This window comes from Dromiciops gliroides, chromosome 2 (assembly GCF_019393635.1).
Source record: "Dromiciops gliroides isolate mDroGli1 chromosome 2, mDroGli1.pri, whole genome shotgun sequence".
In the NCBI taxonomy this organism is placed as follows: Eukaryota; Metazoa; Chordata; class Mammalia; order Microbiotheria; family Microbiotheriidae; genus Dromiciops; species Dromiciops gliroides.
The window spans coordinates 35,155,591-35,175,686 of record NC_057862.1 but is presented as its reverse complement, the minus strand read 5'-3'; the positions used below and the strand labels follow the sequence as shown (position 1 = coordinate 35,175,686).

Below are 20,096 nucleotides of genomic sequence, written 5' to 3'. Positions count from 1 at the left end.
AACCTCAGACACTTAACACTTACTAGCTGTGTGACCCTGGGCAAGTCACTTAACCCAACTGCCTCACTTTAAAAAAATCACTATTGATTAGAGAAATTAAAATGAAAACAACTCTGAGGTACCACCTCACACCTATCAGACTGGCTAATATGACAGAAAAGGAAAATGATACATGTTGGAGGGGATGTGAAAAATAGGGACATTAGTGCACTGCTGGTGGAGATCAATTTAGAACTATGCCCAAAGGCCTATAAAACTATGCAATACCCTTTGACCCAGCAATACCATTACTAGGTCTGTACCCCAAAGAGATCAAAGAAAAAGGAAAATGACATGTACAAAAGTATTTATAGCAGCTTTTTTGTGGTAGCAAAGAATTGGAAACTGAAAGGATGCCAATCAATTGGAGAATGGGTGAACAAGTTGTGACAATGATTGTGACAGAATACTATTGTGATGGGGGCAGCTAGGTGGCATAGTGGATAAAGCACGGGCCCTGGATTCAGGAGGACCTGAGTTCAAATGCAGCCTTAGACACTTGACACTTATTAGCTGTGTGACCCCTGGGCAAGTCACTTAACCCTTATTGCCCCATTTTTTTACAAAGGAGGAAAAAAAAAGAATACTATTGTGCTCTAAGAAATAATGAGCAGGATGCTTTCAGAAAAACATAGGAAGACATATGAACTGATGTGATGTGAAGGGGGGTTGTCTATGTTTTCTTCTACAATATGGCTAATATGGAAATGTTTTGCATGACTGTACATCCTTTTGCTTAGACAGGGCCTGTGCCTGGGCTGGGGGTGGGGGAAGGCCTTTGATCATGTATCAAGAAGCAGCAGGTGTGTGACTCTGATCCAGGAGCAGAGTAGACTCAGCCCCAGGGTCCAGGTCAGTCTGAAGCTTGTAGGGGGAAGAATCAGAGCAGAAAGTCCAGACTAAAAGAAAACCTGCAGTTCTGTCTCTCTGAATCAGCAGTGCTCCAGCAGGCTGAGGGTAAGAGCCGCTACTAAATCTAAAAAGACTCAAGACACAAACCAGCAGAGAAGGATTCCAAAACATCTACAAGCAAAGCCTCAAAGAAAATCACAGCTTGGGCACAAATTCAACTAGAAAGAAGGTAAAATATTTTCATAAACAAAATGAGAAAAGGAAAGAATGTAAAAAGAAATGAGAGCTATGGAAGAAAGACTAGAAATGAGAATTAACAGCCTGGCAAGAGTGGTACAAAACTTTGCTCAAGCAACAGACTCCCTGAAAATCAGAATAGATCAAACAGAAGTGAATGATTCCATGAGCCAAGAAATATTCCAACAAAATCAAAAGACTAAGAGAAGAAGAAAACCTAAGGTATCTTATAGCTAAAACAACCCAGAAAACAAAAGGAGGAGAAAGATTTAAGAATCAACGAATCAATAGCTTGAAAGTTATGAACAAAAAAAGAGCCTAGACATCATACCTCAAGAACTACAGAAATACAGTTACAAAATACTCTTCCTATAAAGAAGGACAAACATAAATAATTGGAGAAATATTAATTGCTCAAGGGTAGACCAAGTCAATATGATGAAAATGACAATAGCACCTAAATGTATATCCTTATTCCACTGCACACTAAACTACCAAAGGATTATTTTATAGACCTGGAAAAAACACAATAACAAAATTCAGATAGAATACAAGATAGACTCTTGTATAGAAAACAAAAATAAAAGACAAGATGAAGAATCTCATGGGAAATAACCAGAAGAAAGAAAGAAGAAGAAAGCAGGTGCCTAGCAGGGCAACAGCCAGCAAACCAATTTGGCGGGAATGAAGAAATAGAGATGATGATCAGTGGGACAGACTGGGTATACCAAATACAGAAGTAAAGCCAGTGCAATAGTCAAGAGTTCAATATACCCAAAGAGCCCAGAGTTGGTGGTAAAACCTCACTATTCAACAACAACTCCTAGGAGAACTGGAAGCTCGCTATAGACTAATACCTCACACTGGATACTAACACCAACTCCACATCGGTAAGTGACATGGACATAAAGTTCAAGGCCAAAACAAATTAGAGAAACAAGGAAGAAATGGCCTGTCAAATCCATGGAGAAGGGAAGAATCTGTGACCAAACAAAAGAGAGATTCACAAGAGGTAAACTGGAAATTATAAACAAAACCAAAACAACTAAAATCAGAAGAAAAGGAGGGGGAAGAATCTTTGTAGCCAGGTTCTCTAATAAAGGTTTCATTTCTAAGATGCATAGAGAACTTAGTCACGTTTACAAGAAAAAAGCCACTGCCAACTGATAAATAATCAAAGAATATGCACAGGCAATCTTCAGAGGAAGACACTCAAACTATCAATGGCCGTATTTTTAGAATGCTCCAAAGCACTAATAATTGGAGAAATTCAAATCCAAGCAACTTTGAGAACCCCCTCGAGGAGCTGTGGGAGAAATAGCTACTGGTGGAATAGTATCCAGCCATTTTGGAAAGCATGTAGAATAATGCCTAAAACATTATGAAATTGTGCATACCCTTGAACCAAACAATACTAGGTCTGAACTACAAAGGCATCAAAGAAAGAAGAAAATAACCCATATGTACAAAAATATTTATAGCATCTCTTTTGTGTGGTGGCAAAAAACTGGAAATGAAGGGGGTTTGCCCATTAATCAGGTATTTAGCTGAACATCTGTATAGGAATGTGAAGTACACTATAGTGCTATAAGAAATGAAAGGAATGGTTTCAGAGAAACCTAGGAAGACTGGTAGGAACAGAGTGAATAAGTAAGACCAGGAAAAGAAGAGAAAACTAGCCTCACTCTCTCCACTGTGACCATCTGGGTCCGGTGGCAAGATACATTATCAGAATGACTGGAGATGGCTCCAATGCAGTGGAAGAACTTGGCCTTTTAAGCAAAGGCCTTTCACCTGAGGCAACACCCATTCTGTAATTAAGGCTAGGAAAGAAAGGAGGTAAAGAAAAGGCCTCTTTTGCCTAGTCAAAACAAAACAAAAAACAAAGATAAAAGGGGAAGGGGAGAAGACCCTCAGGATTTCTGACTTAAAGACATATAATTGCTATTTAGGCCCAGCCAGAGTTACTAAGAAGCCAAACAATGGCAGAATCTAACTGAGGAAGGATTTGGGAGGAGTGAGAGGAAGAATTACCTGGAGTAGAGCACAATGATGGATTCCGGCCCAAAGGACTACTGCCAGTTGAGAAATGAAGAGATGGTTGGCTTGGGGCCCTCTTTAAATGGAAGCATTGGGAAGAAATCCTTGCTGTGCCACCTAGCCCCCCAAACTGAGGGGTACAGGGTGCTGGGAGTACTGATAAGGTGTGAGTACTAAGGCTGATGCAATCTGGCAGAATGATGAGGTCCTCATGATGAGTTTTCTGGGGGGATGATGGAGTCTGATCTGAAGGAGAGGGGGTTGGCCATTAGGTGAGGAGTTCATTTTGCTGTAGTCTTTTCCAGGCTTATACATCAACCTCCCTCATGTAATTTGTGGTCAAGTCACATGAGTCTCTTGCTGTTCCTCACATGCAGTATTCCATCTACCATCCCACTATCTGGTTTAATTTACATTTATTTTATTTTCAGTTATCTCCTTCCCCTCCCCCTTTTCCGACTCTTTGAGAAGACAAAAGTAAGAGTTTTGTTTCTTCCTTGCCTGAATTATTCCTTTCATTTTTTTCTTTACTGCTACAGCTAGCATTTCTAGTACAGTATTGAATAGTAATGATAATGGATGTCCACCTTTCATTTCACTCTGACTGAAAAGGCTATTTATCCCCAGCAGAGATAATGCTTGTTCTTGCTTTTAGATAGATACTAATTGTTTTAAGAAAAGCCCCATTTGTTTCTATGCTTTGTTGTTTTTCACAGGAATGGGGGTTGCCTTTTGTCAATAGGTTTTTCTGCATCTACTGAAATGATCACATGATTTTTGTTCATTTTGTTCTTAATGGACATCCCACTAACTCTGCACAGGCCGCTCCTTCCATGACCAGAATGGACCCCGTCCTCAACTATACCTGTTAGAATGTCTGGCTTCCTCCAAGCTCACTTCAAACACCACCTTTTACATGAGGTCTTCCTTTACCCTCCTATTCTGTATATACTTCTATATGTGCACATTATTTCTCCCTATAAAATGTCAGCCTCTTGAGAGATCACTTTTGTCTCTGCATCTAGAGGGCCTAGCACAGGGTCTGACACAGAGTAGCTACTAAGTGTCTGTTGACTTATGGAAGCAAGTGATGAAACAAAAATCATAAATAAAAATGAGCCTCTTGTGTCCAAACTGTGATGATGGAGAAGCAGAAACTAGGAAGCAGAAGATAAGAATTCAGCACATCGTTCCATTATTCTATAAACCCTGCTTGAGCTCAGCAAGGGGGCAGTGGAAGGGTCGGAAAATGAAGTTCTCACCAGACAGGAGGCCAATAATCACAACAAAGGACATTCATAAAACACTAAGGTTCACAAAGTACTTTGTATCCATCATCTCTGCTGGGAGCCTCCCAACACCTCTGCCAATAGGCATCTAGTGACACTGAGCTGAGTCTCGGGAAAGACTGGTGCTAGCATCACCACAGAAACCTGATGGGAGGACCCAGAACAAGGCCTTGGGCACACTCACACTGAAATATGATCAAAAGGGACAGACTGGGGAAAACACTAGGTTTGGAGCCAATGGGCCTGGTTTCAAATCCCAGCTCTGCTACTCATTTTCTGTGTGACCCTGGGCAAGTCATCCCCTAACCTCTGCACCTCAGTTCCTCAGCTGTAAAATGAGGGGGCTGGAGCTAGACTAGAGAGCCTCTAAGGTGCCTTCTGGCTTTAGATCCTATCATCCAGCAAGGGAGACTGAAGAGCAACTGAACATGTAGGAAGAGAATGAATGAACGAAAGAAGGAATGAATGAAAGAAAAGAAAGCAAAGCATAGTCATGACATGCTGGCCAAGCAGCGTTTATAGCACTGGGGATACAAATGGCAAAAGCCAGCCGGTCCCTGCTGCCCAGGAGCTGGAGGAGAGGACGCAGCTACAAGGAGGACTGCAAGGCCCATGGATGAATCCCAAGGGGAATGGTAGAACTGGAGGCTCCGGGTGCTTGAGGACCCAGTGGCTGGGCACAGGGTCCTGGTGGTTCTCCATTTCAACTGAAGGCCCAGCTCACCCAAACCCTGTGAACAGCCATGTTGTTAGTGCCCTTCCCCTGCCCCAAATTACCTGTATCATTATTTGTTTATCCGTGTTCTGTTTGAATTCTCTCTTTCTCTGTTAAACTATAAGCTCTCTGAGGGCAAGGACTGTTTTTTGCCTTTGTATCTCTAGCCTAGCACCTACCACAATGCCTAGCACATAGCCAGGGCTTAAAAAATACTTACTGAATGACCTTTAAGACTGTGGCCTACCTAATGGCCAACCCCCAACCCTCATCAGTCTCTCCAACTTGGCGAGGCTAGTCCCTGCACAAGAGACACTGATTCTGGAGAGGGACGCCTCCAGTGTGGTGAGACAGACTGTGCAAACATTCATATAGCACTTCCTATGGGCCAGGCACTGAGCGCAGCACTTTACAAACATGATCTCAACTGATCCTCATGACAATCCTGAGGCAGGTGCAACTATGATCACCCCCATTTTACAGATGATTGTAGAAATGATTTTATAGATGTCACAGGTAACACCATGTCACTCCTGTCTCCTAGATACTCTGTGGGTTTTGTGACCCTCCCCTCCTGGTTCTCTGCCAGCCGGTTGGACGACGCTCTCAGTCTCCTTTGGGAACTGCTTTGGATCACCATACGTACCACTCCCCCTAACCAGAGGGGCCCCACAAGAATCTGTCCTGGGCCTGCTCTTCTCTGTAGCTCTCTCTCACCTCATTAGCTCACAGGGATCTAAACAGCATCTTTGCTAAGATAAGAGCCAAATCCGTGCACCTAATCCCAGGCTTTTTCCTGAACTCTAGTTCTGTGTGACCAATTACCTCCTGGACATCTCAAACTAAGCACAATCTCTTCTCTCAACCACGCCCTCCTCGAAATTGACTCTCCGGTGGCTGAGGCCACCGGCATCCCTCCAGTCATCCAAGCTGGCAGCCTCAGAGTCTTCCTCAACTAGTCACTTCCCTCCCCACCCACAAGGCGTATTCATTCAGTTGCCAGATCTTGCACATTGATCCCCTTTTCTCTACTCTCACAATTAGTACCACCCTATCTGGGTCCTCTTGCTTGGACTGGTGAAATAATCTCTCTCTCTCTTTTTTTTTTTTAGTGAGGCACTTGGGGTTAAGTGACTTGCCCAGGGTCACACAGCTAGTAAGTGTCAAGCGCCTGAGGCCAGATTTGAACTCAGGTACTCCTGACTCCAGGGCCGGTGCTCTATCCACTGTGCCACCTAGCTGCCCCGTGAAATAGTCTCTTAATTGATGTCCCTGCCTTCCAATCTTTCTGCCCCCCAATCCATTCATCTCCAATCTTGTCACTACATTACTCAAAATTAACTCCAGGGATTAAAAAGAAGTGGGGAAGGCGGCAGCTAGGTGGCGCAGTGGATAAAGCACCGGCCCTGGAGTCAGGAGGACCTGAGTTCAAATCCGGCCTCAGACACTTGACACTTACTGGCTGTGTGACCCTGGGCAAGTCACTCAATCCTCATTGCCCTGCCAAAAAAAAAAAAAAAAGAAGTGGGGGGGACAAAGGTTGGGGCGGGGAGGGTCAGGGAATTAGAATCTATAAAGGTACCTTAGCTAAATTGCCTCTTAGATAATTGGGGAATGGCTGAACAAATTCTGGTTTATGAATGTAATGAAATATCGTGCTCTAAGAAAGTACAAAAGAATGTCAGAATGTAATACAAACATAAAAAATTATTTCAGAGAATCCTGGGTATTATGAACTATGCAGAGTGAAGTAAGCAGAATCAGGAGATTAATTTATAGAATGAGAACATTGTGAAAAACAACTTTTGAAACATTTAAGAATTCTGATCACAGAAATGGCTAATCATGTATTCCTGAGGACCTGTGATGAAGCATATTACACAACTCCTGACAGATGGGGACACAAGGCACAGAGATATACATTTCCATTGTTTCATTTTCTTTGACTGTGCTCATTTTTTACAAGGGGGGGTGGGGGGCTGGTGTTTCCTTTTGCCTTCTCTGGGGGGGGGGGAGTTCCTAAGGGGGTTTAACAATAGTGATGCCAGAAAAAAATAAGGGGGGCCCACTGTAGCATTTTTAAATGCACAGAAGAGAACAAGTTGAAAAAAGGAAGAAGTCAAGCAAAACAGTTTTGAAAATAACATGTATAAATTAAATATACCATATATATATTTTTTTTAAAAGCAAATGATGTGAAATAGAAATCCATGGTTTCATACAGGACCCACTTTTTGTCTTCAGTCGTGTATACAGAAATGTTCCTTTTTGATGTTCAGAATAAAAAATGAAACTGATTTTTAAAAAACTGAATATTGCAAAAATACAAAGAACAAACAACCCAAAGAAGAAAAACAAGAAGATACTTGTATCCACTGCTTTGCAGAAGTGGGAATGGCCCAAGGGTATGGAACATTACATACAGTTGAATTTTTTGATGTATTGATTGGTTTTATTGACTTTTTTCTCTTCCTCTTTTTAAAAAAATATTTAGGTCTGTTGTCTCGAATGAGTTAACATACATATATATATAAATAATGTAATATAACACTTTGTAATGAAAAACTTATTGTAATGTAACATTATATAATGTAAGCCTTAAGGCACTATATAAATGCTAGCTGCTATAATAACTATTATATATTAAAGGCTATATTTGTCCAGGAAGAAATAAATGGAAAAAGTAGGGAAAAAAATAAGGGACAACTCCCTGGGGAAAAGGGATACAGGAGAATATTTAGTTAGTATAAAAAGCCAATAAAAAGATATTTTTAAAAATACTCCTAGTACATCCCTTATTACCTCTAGCGTAAAATACAAATCCCACTGCTGGGCACTGAAGGGCCTGCACAACTTGGGTCCAACTGACCTTTCCAGCCTCACATCCCCTCTGTACAAGCCCTGGGCCAGTCATCTTCAAAAAGAACATGCAACCTCTACCCCCAGTGACTTTGCCCAAGCTGTGCCCCATGCCTAGAGTGCACTCCCTCCTTCCTTCTTCAAGAAGTCATGGTTTTCTTCACAGCTCCTCTAACACAGCAGCTGTAACAAGAGGGCTCTCCAGATTCCTTCCCACCTCCCCAGGTGCTGGTCTTGTCATGATGTCCTCCTATATAATCTAGCAGGAGTGTGCGCATATGTGCGCGTGCACACACACACACACACACACACACACACACACACACACAGAGTCTTACTCCACAGGGGTAAATTCCTTGAAGGCAGGGCCTGGTCCATGTCTATCTTTGCATCCCCAGAGCCTGACCCGGAGCAGAAGGGTCATCAGTGCTTGACCGATTGGGTGCTACGAGAATGAAAAGGCTGTTTCCAATGTACACCTTTTAAATGAGCATTTTTTTCTTTGAGACCTACCATCATCATCTTTGTTTTCCAGGGGAACGCTCCAGGCGATCAGGTTTCTCGCTGTGCGACCCTCTTCTGCAACAATTCTCCTCACTTTGTCATGGCTATGGGAACGCTGGAAGGAAGCCTAAACACAGGAGAAATGGTCAGTCGACTTCCAGTCAATATAGGCATTTGACAGTCTACATGTTTTCTCAAAAGACAGACCAGACCATGAAACCTTATGGGGAAAGCAGCAAAAATCAAGATAGAGTTTCTAATGTCTATCCTTCTGCTAAATAGCTCCAAGATCTTCTACAGAACGCTTCAACTCCTTCGAATGTATTTGTCCCCAGTTCTAAGATTCTAAGCCAATTTAAAGGGTTTTTTGAGTAAATGCTGTTTAATCACATTACAGGAATAAGCAAACTCAAGACAGAATGTTGTCAAAAGGTTCATCCCAACCCGCTTAAGAAACAGCAGAATGTAAGAGCCATGAAGACAAGCCTCTTACATTCTGTCACTCCATACTGAGTGCCTGGGGCCTTACGGATGCACAGAATAAATACTTGAACCGATCTGAGTGAATATCGTATGTAAGAGTATTAAGCTGAATTATATTTTTTCCACATAAAAAATAAGTGCTACTCAAAAGGAAGTCTTCTTAACACGCTTATTAATATTTCCCCTATAATCTTATTCAGATTTTAAACATTTCCTCCTTATTACTAGTGTCTATTTTGCCCTAGCAGGATGACCCAAAAGTCTTGGAGAAGTTTTAAGCACTAGTAGCTTAAATTAAGCCTTAGATAGTGTAAAAGCTATATTAACATATAAATGCAGCAACAATTATCTAAATTAAGATTTAGATAGCTTTATTAAACGTTAGCAGCTTAAAGCTGCCTCAAGACTTTTGGAACACCCTGCATTAATGCCTACTTGGAGACTCAGATCACAAATTCTAGGGAGTTGCCTGAGGTACAAAAAGGTTAGTTAAATGATCTGTGCAGGGGCACACGGGTCAGAGGCAGCATTTGGAACCTCGTCTTCCTGACCCCAAACCCAGCACAATCCATTGCAGGTGCCCCATGCATGTGTATGCAGAGTAAACAGATATAGTTATTTAGATGCATACACCATTAGCAGGTCATTAATAACTAATTATCCTAATATTATCATAGACTAATCATGGGATTTAGAACAGAAAAAGATCTTAGAGGCCATGCAACCTATGCCCTCAAATTTAAAGATAAGGAAACTGAAGCCTGGAGAGGTTCAGTAAGTTGCCCAAAGCCACAAATATAATAAATGGCAGAACCAATATCTGAACCTGTCATCTGCCTCCAAATTCAGGGCCTCTTCCATTACGCTATGCAGCCTCATATTTAAAACCATCCTCTAAATTTTAGACCTTCAGTCACTATGGACATGCTGCAGACAGTTGGCTGTGCAGATGCACCAGACCCTCACATCACAGCAGGGTGCTGTCAAATGCGACATTTTTAAAAAATAAATGTGATCCTTGAAAGGACAGTGCCTCTGAAGAGTTTTATTTGACCTTCCCCAAAACCTCTGATTCTGCTTTGTCATGTGGGTATGTTTTACTCCAGAGGAACCTGTTCTGTTACGGCAGCAAAGGCTGCCCAATAATTCCCTACTAGCTTTTGGTTGTAACTGCATCCCACTAACACACCCCTGGCCACAGGGATCTTAATAGTCTAACATCTTCAGTGCTGGAGAATTCGGAGAGGCAGTGACAAAAGTACCACGCAGAAGGCTTCGTGGGAGTAACCAACTCGGTGGAGGCAGACCACATCCAACTGGGGAGATTTTCTGGGCTTTCAGGAATTGGGACAACAAAAAAGGTCAAGGGCCAAGACAGATCAGGACTCTTAGGCCCTCCCTCCTAAACAGGAAATTAAGTATTAAAAGGAAAAGAAATCTCAGCATTCTGATGGCACAAAACTCAGAAGTCTGACTAAAGCAACTTTCAGTTTGAGGAGAAATTTTCAAATGCTTTACCTCAAACCAAAAGCATTTTTTCCAAAATGTGAAAAAAGTCCTTTAGCCATCTCAGAATGAGACTACTCACTTCTTTAGACATCCTCAGAAATATTCTGTCATGTTAAACAACTAAAAATTAGGTGACCCTCATAACAGCAAATCTACTGAGCTAGAAAACGACTAATAATGTGTACAATGTACACAGAGGAAAAACAAAGAATTTACCTCTATCTATACTTCCGAACATGTATCTTTATTGTACAGTTTACAACTGGTTGAGAAGTATCATAGAATCATTCCCACAATGAATGGAGTGCACATATAGTAATTAGAACATAATGGTCATTGTTGTTTGTCCTTCATCCTTGAAGAGGAGGACCATGACGCCAGGCTGATGTCATCACTTGCACCGAGTTGGATTTAAGTGAAGGAGGGCTGTGCAAGGTCACCAACCTCACTCTCTCCTCCAGAGCCATCTGGGTCCAATGACAAGATAAAGATCAGGACAACTGATATTTAAGGCAATTGGGGTTAAGAGTGACTTGCCCAAGGTCACACAGCTAGTAAGTGTCTGAGGTGAGATTTTAACTCAGGTCCTCCTGACTCTGGGGCCAGCGCTCTATCCACTGTGCCATCCAGCTGTCCAAGAAAATGATGGAGATGGCTCCCAGAGATAAGATGTATGTGAATTACAAAACAGATGAGTTCATGAAAATTTACATGTAAAATAAAGCACTTTAAATGCAGAAGGTGGAAACTGCTATACTTTTCCATGAATTTTTTTTGGTAAACTGAAGAACACTTTTGTAACAAATAATCATCCTCTAATTCATATTTTGTGATTCAGATTTCCATCTGTTTTATCAATGGTAGAGGTCACACACATACACATCTAAAGAAGCCAAGTTATAGACTGCAAACAATTAACACCATTTTAACTTCAGTGAATAATTATACTAAACCTATTGTGGTAAAAAGTTTTAACAGTCGGTTAGATAATGGAGAGACGCCAGTTTTTTTTAGGACCACCCTTTTGGGGAGGAGACCAACAGCATGAGCTACACACACCAGTCCGCCTGCAACGCAGGCCAGATTGCCTGCTGAGCACTCGACTTCCGGGGTGCGAGCTTAAAAGGCAAGGAGAGAACGGAAGTGGGGCCTTTTTTCCTGCTCTGCTGGTCTCCTGGCTGCGCTGCACAGACAGACGGGGACTGGAGTTTGACTCGGCCCGGCTCTCGGTTAACAGCACGTGCTTGACTCGGTCTCTCGCCCCAAAGGTGGCCTTCCGCTTTTGGTGAGCTTTATACGGAATATAGACTAAGCCTAGACGATTTGTATTGTATTTCTACTTTCCTATCCTTCTAATCAACATCACCTTGTGACTACCATACAATAAAAGCTCTATCTAGAAAACCAGAAGCTTCTTCCATTTACTAGTCTGGGAGATAAATTAAGGGAAAGGTTAAGTAGGGTAGATTTATGATCTAATATCCAATTTTAATCTCACACTATCAAGAAATTTTTCTAGAAACTAGCTACTAAAAGCTTAACAATTAGATAAAAGCATAAATTTGTGGATTTAGTCATTTTAAAATATAAGTTTAACATACAAAAAACTTTATAAATGAAAACTTTTAGAGAATAGTTTGCTACTATTGATACTTTGTTTTGTAATTAAAGCATTTATATGTATGTAAAGTGTTTGTTTTATATGTAAAGTGTTTAATACTTTATTTTGCTATTATTAATACTTTTATTTGCTATTAATATGCTATTTAATTTTAATGGTTTTTATCAAAACCAATTTTTAAAACTTCTGTAATAAATAAAGGAATCTCCAAAATTAAAGGTTTCATGATAACATAGAACAAAATACAAGAACTACAAATCAACAAATATTTAGGGGGTACCTATTCCGTAAAAGTCTCTCTTTCGAAGATAAAGTATAAAACCTGATGCTTGCCCAAAGAAACCTTCGATCCAACTGGGGAGATAGGGAAAAACAAGTAAAAACATAAACAATGCAAGAGTTAAATAATACTGAAAAGAGCAGTGTAAAAGACTTCAACAAGTATTTCATGATTAATTGTCAAGTGAGCATATGATTGAACAATGAGTACTTTGAGTTCAGAAAAGGATAATAAAAAGTGGCTGCAGTCAGGTGTGACAGCCCATGTATATAGTCCCTACTGCTAGGAGATTGTTTGAGTTCAGGAGTTCAGAGCTATAGTAAGACTAAAGCCAATTGGTTTCCCATCCATACCAAGTCCTGCACCAATACGGCAAACCCACGAGAGTAAATGGCCACCAGACCGCCTCAGAAGGGGTGAACTAGCTTAGGTTAGAAAAATTAAGCAGATGAATTCCATACCAAGTATTATTGGAATTTGAACTGTGAGTGGCTCCTGCACTTGCAGACTGGGAGAAAAGGAGTCTCAGTCCATCCCATCCCAACTCCACCCCCTGCCCCATCCCCTTCTAGTCTCCAGCAGAAGAGGGCTACAGTAGCCTGAGACAGCTTAATGGAAGAGCCTGAGCTTGACCCTGAAGCATTAGAAATTTGAACTAAGGCTTCAAGGATGGGAAAGATTTGGCTAAAAAGAGCAGGAAGGAAGGAAATTCCAGGTAAGGGAAATGCCATTATCTATAATTAAGTGGAAGGAAAAAATAACCTCCATTAGGAAAACAGGGTATGTAAAAATGACCTTTTTCTACCATCATGTATTCTACTTATGTGCCCTTTGCTTAGATAAATCCCAAGTTTCAGCAAATTAAAATAATTCCATGTATGTGTAACTTCCATAGAACAATTATGTCAAGGTTGTTATATCTGGCAAACATATTTTCCAATCCGAAATTTGGGGATTGTATAAATTGTGACCATTTCTGACTAGCACAATATTCTCTCGAGTCACACACATCCCTTGATTACTTTATCTTCCATCCCCACATGCTAATAACCTACGAAGCTTGAAGGCCCAGTTCAAATTCTATCTCTTCAATCAGCTAGCGAGTCAATAAACATTGAGTAAGCACCTACTATGTGCCAAGTACTGAGCTAAGTTCTAGGAATGCAAAGGTAAAAGACAGTCCCTGCCCTCAAGGAGCTCCCAGTCTAATGGGGGAGACAAGAAGCAGACCACTTCATACAAAAAATCATATACAGAGTAACTTGGCTATAATCAACCAAGGGAAGGTTAGAATTAAGGGGGACTGGGAAAGGCCTTGAGGAGAATGAGGAAGTCAATAGGCAGGAAGGACAGTCGCTGAAAATGCCCCATCGGGAGGCAGTGTCTTGTTTGAGGAACATCTAGAAGTCAGTGTCAATAGATGCACAGAGTGCACAAGACTGGAGGGGTTTTAAGGTGTAAAGGGCTGGAAGGGTTGGGCAGGGAGTGTTAGGAAGGACTTTGACTATGAAACAGAGAAAGGAAAGGAGGAGCTGGAGGCACCTCTCCTGGACAGCCTCCTCAGAACGTTTCGCCACAAGAGGGAGGAAAGACGAGGGGTGACAACAAGGACAGGTAGATTGGGAGCCTTCTGAGTCTAGGGGAGATGTGGCCATATCTGTGGGCAGCAGGGACTCAGTTGGTAGGAGGGGAGGGTGTGGATGATAGAGAAGATAGGATGGGATGGGATGGGATCACTTGGGGAGGGGGTGAAGGAAACAGTGGCAGAAGGAGAGAAGGGAAAAGAGGGAACTCTCTGTGAGTGACCAATGAGAGTCAACAAAACATGGGCCAGTTTCTTAGAGACTGCCATGGAACATTTGAGAAGGGATAAAAGGTTTCTTAAGAGCCACTGCGGTGAGTTAATTAGCAAGGTGTAAAAAGAATGGCCTTGATGTCATGAAGGCCCAGTTGAGGTGATGGAACTCAGAGAACTAGTAAGCTCGCTTTGGTGATTTTCTCCAGTTTTGTTCCCAAGTATAGGAGTGAAAGTAATGGATGTTGGGGGTGATCCAAGGCTGAGGCTTCCCAGAGCAAGTTCTGTGATATGATAGTGGGAAATCGAGGGACTCAAGAAAACAGGAAAATGTTGAAAAGAACTGGTTTTCCAAGGGGTCAAGATGGAGGAGAGGGGAGAGCGCAGGGGTGATGGCCCAGAAAAGACGGAATGGCAATAGATTGTTGTTGCTATTCAGTCTTTTCAGTTGTGTCTGACTCTTCATGACCCCACTGGGGGTTTTCTTGGCTGATACTGGCATGGTTGACCATTTTCTTCTTCAGTTTACTTTATAGATAAGGAACTGAGGCAAATAGAGTGAAGTGACTTGCCCAGGGTCACACAGCTAGTGTCTGAGGTTGGATTTAAACTCAAAGGTCTTCCTGAATCCAGGCCCAGTGCTTTATCTATTGTGTCACCTAGCTGCCCCTGCAATAGACTGGGATCAGACAAAGGCTCATCCATGGAGATAGAATATATGTGAGTGACAGCAAGATCAAAGATATGACCATCTTTGTAGGTGGCTAAGGTGGGATGGAAGAGTAGCTCATGTGAATTGAGCAAATTGAGAGATTCAGATGTTTGAGGGACTATCCATCCATATAATCTATCTATATAAAGACAGGAGTTGAGGGGGAAAGACTTGAGCCTGGCACTGAATTCACTGAAGGAAGAGGAGCGACCTAGAGGTCGGCAGACAACAGCTCCCAGAATCTTGCCTAGGTGGTAGATAGGGATTGAAATCAGCCTGGAGACTCAGTCTTCCTTCTCTTCCCTGGAATCAGAAGCTTCTGGTCGTCAATAGAAGGTTATTTTTCCTCTTCCATTAGGAAGCAGGTGACCTGGCAGGAGACCTGGCATCCGTGCTCAAAGGCAAGAGCCTGGGGCGAGCTAGAAACTGGCAGTTCTTCCTTCTCCTGGGAGGCTGCAGATGCCTCCTTAGTGGTCTGAGGCTCATCTAACTGGAAGTGACCCCTCGCTCCTTCAGCTCACTGCATTTTCTCCTCTTTGTATGTACTTATATTTTAATAATATTTATTTATTAGTCTGACTAGGCTAGAATCTCCTGGAGAGCAAAGAATCTTTCTTACCTCTGTATTCCCCCAGTGAAATGTTAATGAAAACTTAATGTTTGCTGCAGGAAACAAAGACTTTACACGTCCAGTCTGTACCTACTTACCAAGTTCTCTGGGCTTTTCCTACTGTCTGTCAATAGTTAACTGACTCCCTAACACCTCCCAGATCTGTGAACATTTCTTACCTCCTACGCCAACTCCTGTATCACACCAAGCACAATTTCTTACTAACCTACACTGACTTCTAACTCCCAATCACATGGGGTCTGTAGAAATATCTTGGGTTACTTGGTTTAAGAATTCCATCTCCTAGATATTTGAAGAAAGGCTTGGCGAAGTCTACATAGGTGAAGTGGATAATAATTTGCCTCAACAGATGCAACCCACTGTCTAATAATAGGAAAAATTTGAGTCTTACACCCAATTACATAACTGGCTGGGTTACAACTGGTAACACAACTTTAAGTTATAGCCCCAAAGTCACACGGTGGCACCACAATGCATACAGTGCCAGGTCTGGAGTCAGGAAGGCCTGAGTTCAAACCTGGCCTCAAACATTTACTAGCTATGTGACTCTGGTGAAGTCATTTCACCCTGTTGGCCTCAGTTTCCTTATCTATAAAATGTGGATAATAATAGTGCCTCCCTCCCAGAGTTGTTGTCAGGATCAAATGAGATAATAATTACAAAGGGCTTAGGCCAGTGCCTGACACATAGCAAGTGCTATATAAATGTTGTTGCTGTTATTACTGAAAACCTACCTTCATGCCTTTAACTCTTTAGCTCCATTACACTGAACCATTTCCTTTTCCATGCACGAAAAAACAACATTAAAACAAAAAGCTGCTGGTGGTTTGTACTTTTTAATAAAAAGTTAGCATTTTTATAATCTACTTTTTCTTTTATTCCTCTTTCCTCCATTTCATATGCAATAACATTAAAGTTATTGGTTTTATCAAAATGTTTGAATAGCAACTGTTTCATAATATAAATCCCACCTTTATTTAAAGTCCACACACATATTGTGTGGACTTGTTTCAGTAGCACATTCATAAGTCCTGTCATTTTTAATAATCTAGTTCTTGTAAAAATGTCAGGAACATCTGAGGCATTAGAGTTTTAAGCAGTTTTATCTATGTGAAGCAAGATCTGAAATGCGATAAATGAGTTTGAGAAACAAGATATCATTTTGGCTACTTATAACAAAGTTATTTTCCCCTGGGGTCTTCTTTCAGGGTGCCTAAAGAAATCTGTGGTTTTATACAAAGCCCAAGTGCGCCACCTGGTGCCAGGCAGAGGACAGGTCGCATTAGTGACCAACATACTCATTTGCAGTGAACATTTGGATGTTGTGTGACAGCATGCAATTGGAAGACCTTTCTATGCATTTCTGAGAATGTGTCTAACATGGAGACTGGGACACAGGCACTTGTTTCTACATTTCCTTTCTGGATGAGCAGAGTTCCATGGACTTTTGAAAGAGTTAAATGTTTTGATGGTTCATACTCAAAATCACATCCTTACTTCTCTGTAATATTTCCAGTTTGTAACAAAAATTTTTAATTACTTGAATTGCTTAAATATCGGATGCAATTCCACAGTTTGAATTTCTCATGTTTTTCAGGTATTGTCACTAACTATGATATCACGGGGTAATAACAATGTATTGAGAATTTAACAAGATGAATATAAGCATGTCTACAAAATGTTTGTTTCAGAAACATGGTCATTAAAGTATCTTCAAATTTAGATTGTGGAAATGAGTACTATCCATTCAAAGAAATTAATGGAAGGCAGTGTGGCACAGCAAATAGAGCACTAGACCTGGAGTTGGAAAGACCTGGTTGAAACTCCACCTTGGCCTGTAGCTACCCAAACATGGGCAAGCTCTGGTGCTCAGCCTTTCCAAACCGACGAAATCACAATGAACCTACAGTGACTCTGGTGACACAAAACCAAGAATGAAATCAGACTTGCTTCCAAGGAAGAAGCGTGCCATGGGAGATATAATCGCAAATTAAGTAAGAATGAGCAGAAGAGGGGCGGCTAAGTGGCGCAGTGGATAGAAACCTGGCCCTGGACTCAGGAGGACCTGAGTTCAAATCCGGCCTCAGACACTTGACACTTACTGTGTGACCCTGGGCAAGTCACTTAACCCCAATTGCCTCACCAAAAAAAAAAAAAAAAAGAGCAGAAGAAAGGCAGGGTGATCTGGGGAAAGAGGGCCTCATGGAAGAGAAGACACCAGGGCTGAACTCTGCAGGAAACTTGGATCTCTGAGAAATGGCTCCTAACTACAGGCAGCAGCAATACAAAGTGACATCATGGGAGGGAGGGAGGGAGGCCACCAGTGACTGGAAGGAAGAGCCAAGGCAAAAGCCCAAAGCAAGGAGAGAGGATGTGGTGAGTGAGGAGTGGGAAAAGGCCAAAGACTTGAGGCAGGGAGGCCAATTAGGAGGTAAAAACAACAAAATTTTGCTATTTATTTGATATGTGGATGAGAGAGAATGAAGAGTCAAAGATAACAATGAGGTTGTGAAACTGAGTGCCTGGAAGGACAGGGAAGGAGGGAATTTAGAAGTTAAGAAAGAAAATTTTAAAATGTTAAAAATTGATTTTAAATGTAATTGGCGGGGCAGCTAGGTGGCGCAGTGGATAGAGCACCGGCCTTGGATTCAGGAGGACCTGAGTTCAAATCCGGCCTCAGACACATAACACTTACTAGCTGTGTGACCCTGGGCAAGTCACTTAACTCCAACTGCCTCACCCAAAAAAAAAAATGTAATCGAGGGAAAACAAAATATTAAATCATAAAAAAGAAATAGTGAAATTCAGAAGAGGGGTTGGAGAGGGAGAATAATGGATTTTATTTTGGACATGCTCAACTGAAGATGTCTAGTGGGTCATTCCACCTGACATATCCAATGGGCAACTGAAGGAAAAACTGAAACTATATCTGTAGATTCAGGAGTCATTTGTGTGAAAATGATCATCGAGTCCATGGGAGCAAATAGGTCACTGATTGAGAGAGTGTAGAGAGAACACACAAAGGGTGTTCAGGACAAAATCTTGAGGTACAAGTACAGTCAGGGCCATGATGTGAATGGTGATGAACCAGCTGAGGAACAGAGGTCATCAGGGCAGGAAGAAAACCGAGGGAAGACAATGTCACACAGTCCAAGACATGAAAGAGTCCAGAGTCCAGAAGGAGATGGTCAGGGGTGTCAAATAGCAGATGAGGATTAAGAAACGGTCATCAAAAAAAGGGCCATCAGATATGGTCAATAAAATCTGACATTCAGATCAAAAGTAAATGCTTTTAATTTACCTTACCATGGATAGAATATAAGGCATGTCTTTGTAGGTCCAGTGCCAAACCTAGGGCCTAAAACAAAGCAAGTGCTTAATAAATGCTTGCTGATTGACTAATTTACATGGAGTTTCTCTTCCATTTGGGTTTTGTGAGCAATTTACAGAAAGGGTAATGACACTTGTGATTTTTTTATCCAGTATAGTAGTTAGGCAGATGAGGCAGTGGAGAAAGACCTGGACCTGAAGTTGAGAAGACACCAGTTCAAATCCAGCCTCAGACTTCTTATCCATAAAATAGGGATAATAATAACACCAACTTCCTAGGGTTTGTTTCCCCCCCCCCCAGGGCAATAAGGGTTAAGTGACTTGCCCAGGGTCACAGGGCTACCAAGTGTCAAGTGTCTGAGGCCAGATTTGAACTCAGGTACTCCTGAATCCAGGGCCAGTGCTTTATCCACCGTGCCACCTAGCTGCCCCTAGATTAATTTTTCACTGATACCTGATAGTTTTCTAAGTAATTCATCATATTGTCTGAATATAGAAATAATTTTTTCATCTTTGCCTGTACTTATTTCCTGAAATTTCTTTTTCTTATGTTTCTAGAACTGTCAAAATTGAAAAATGAGAATCTTTACTTTAGCCTGATCTTATTGGAAAAGCTTTTAGTGTTTTTTTTGTAAATTATGCCAACTCTTGCTTTTAGATACTTTTGGTCACATCGAGATTCCTTTTATTCCTATGGTTCACAATGTTTTTAACATAAAGGAGTGCTGCATTTTATTAAAGGCTTTTTCTGCTTCTACGGATACAAACAAATATGATTGTATTACCTTCATTTATATTATTTGTGTTTATCGTTTTCCTAATATAGAAATATCCTTGTATTTATGGCATAAAACTGCAACCTGGTCATAGCGATTATTTTTAATACATTGCTTTTTTCTCAGCAATACAGTGGTCCAAGATAGTTCCAAAGGACTCATGATGGAAAATGCTCTCCAAATCCAGAGAAAAGGAACTGTGGAATCTGGATGCAGATTGAACCATGCTATTTCTATTTTGGGGGGTTGTTTTTTATTTTTTGAGGTTTTTCCTTTTTGCTCTGATTCTTCTTTCACAGCATGACTGATACAGAAATGTGTTTAATGTGATTGTACATATATAACCTATATCGGATTGCTTGCTGTCTTGGGGAGGGTGGAAGGAAGAGAGGGAGAAAAATTTGAAACTAGAAATCTTATAAAA

At 41.3% G+C, this 20,096-nt stretch overlaps 1 protein-coding gene across 1 annotated transcript in view; it reads right to left on the bottom strand.

The window, feature by feature from the left end:
• SCAPER (S-phase cyclin A associated protein in the ER) overlaps positions 1–20,096 on the bottom strand; it is a 379,320-nt gene that overhangs the window by 345,133 nt on the left and 14,091 nt on the right. Inside the window, 1 exon segment of the mRNA XM_043987611.1 lies at positions 8,545–8,662. Within this exon segment, the coding sequence (XP_043843546.1) occupies positions 8,545–8,662 (118 nt within the window).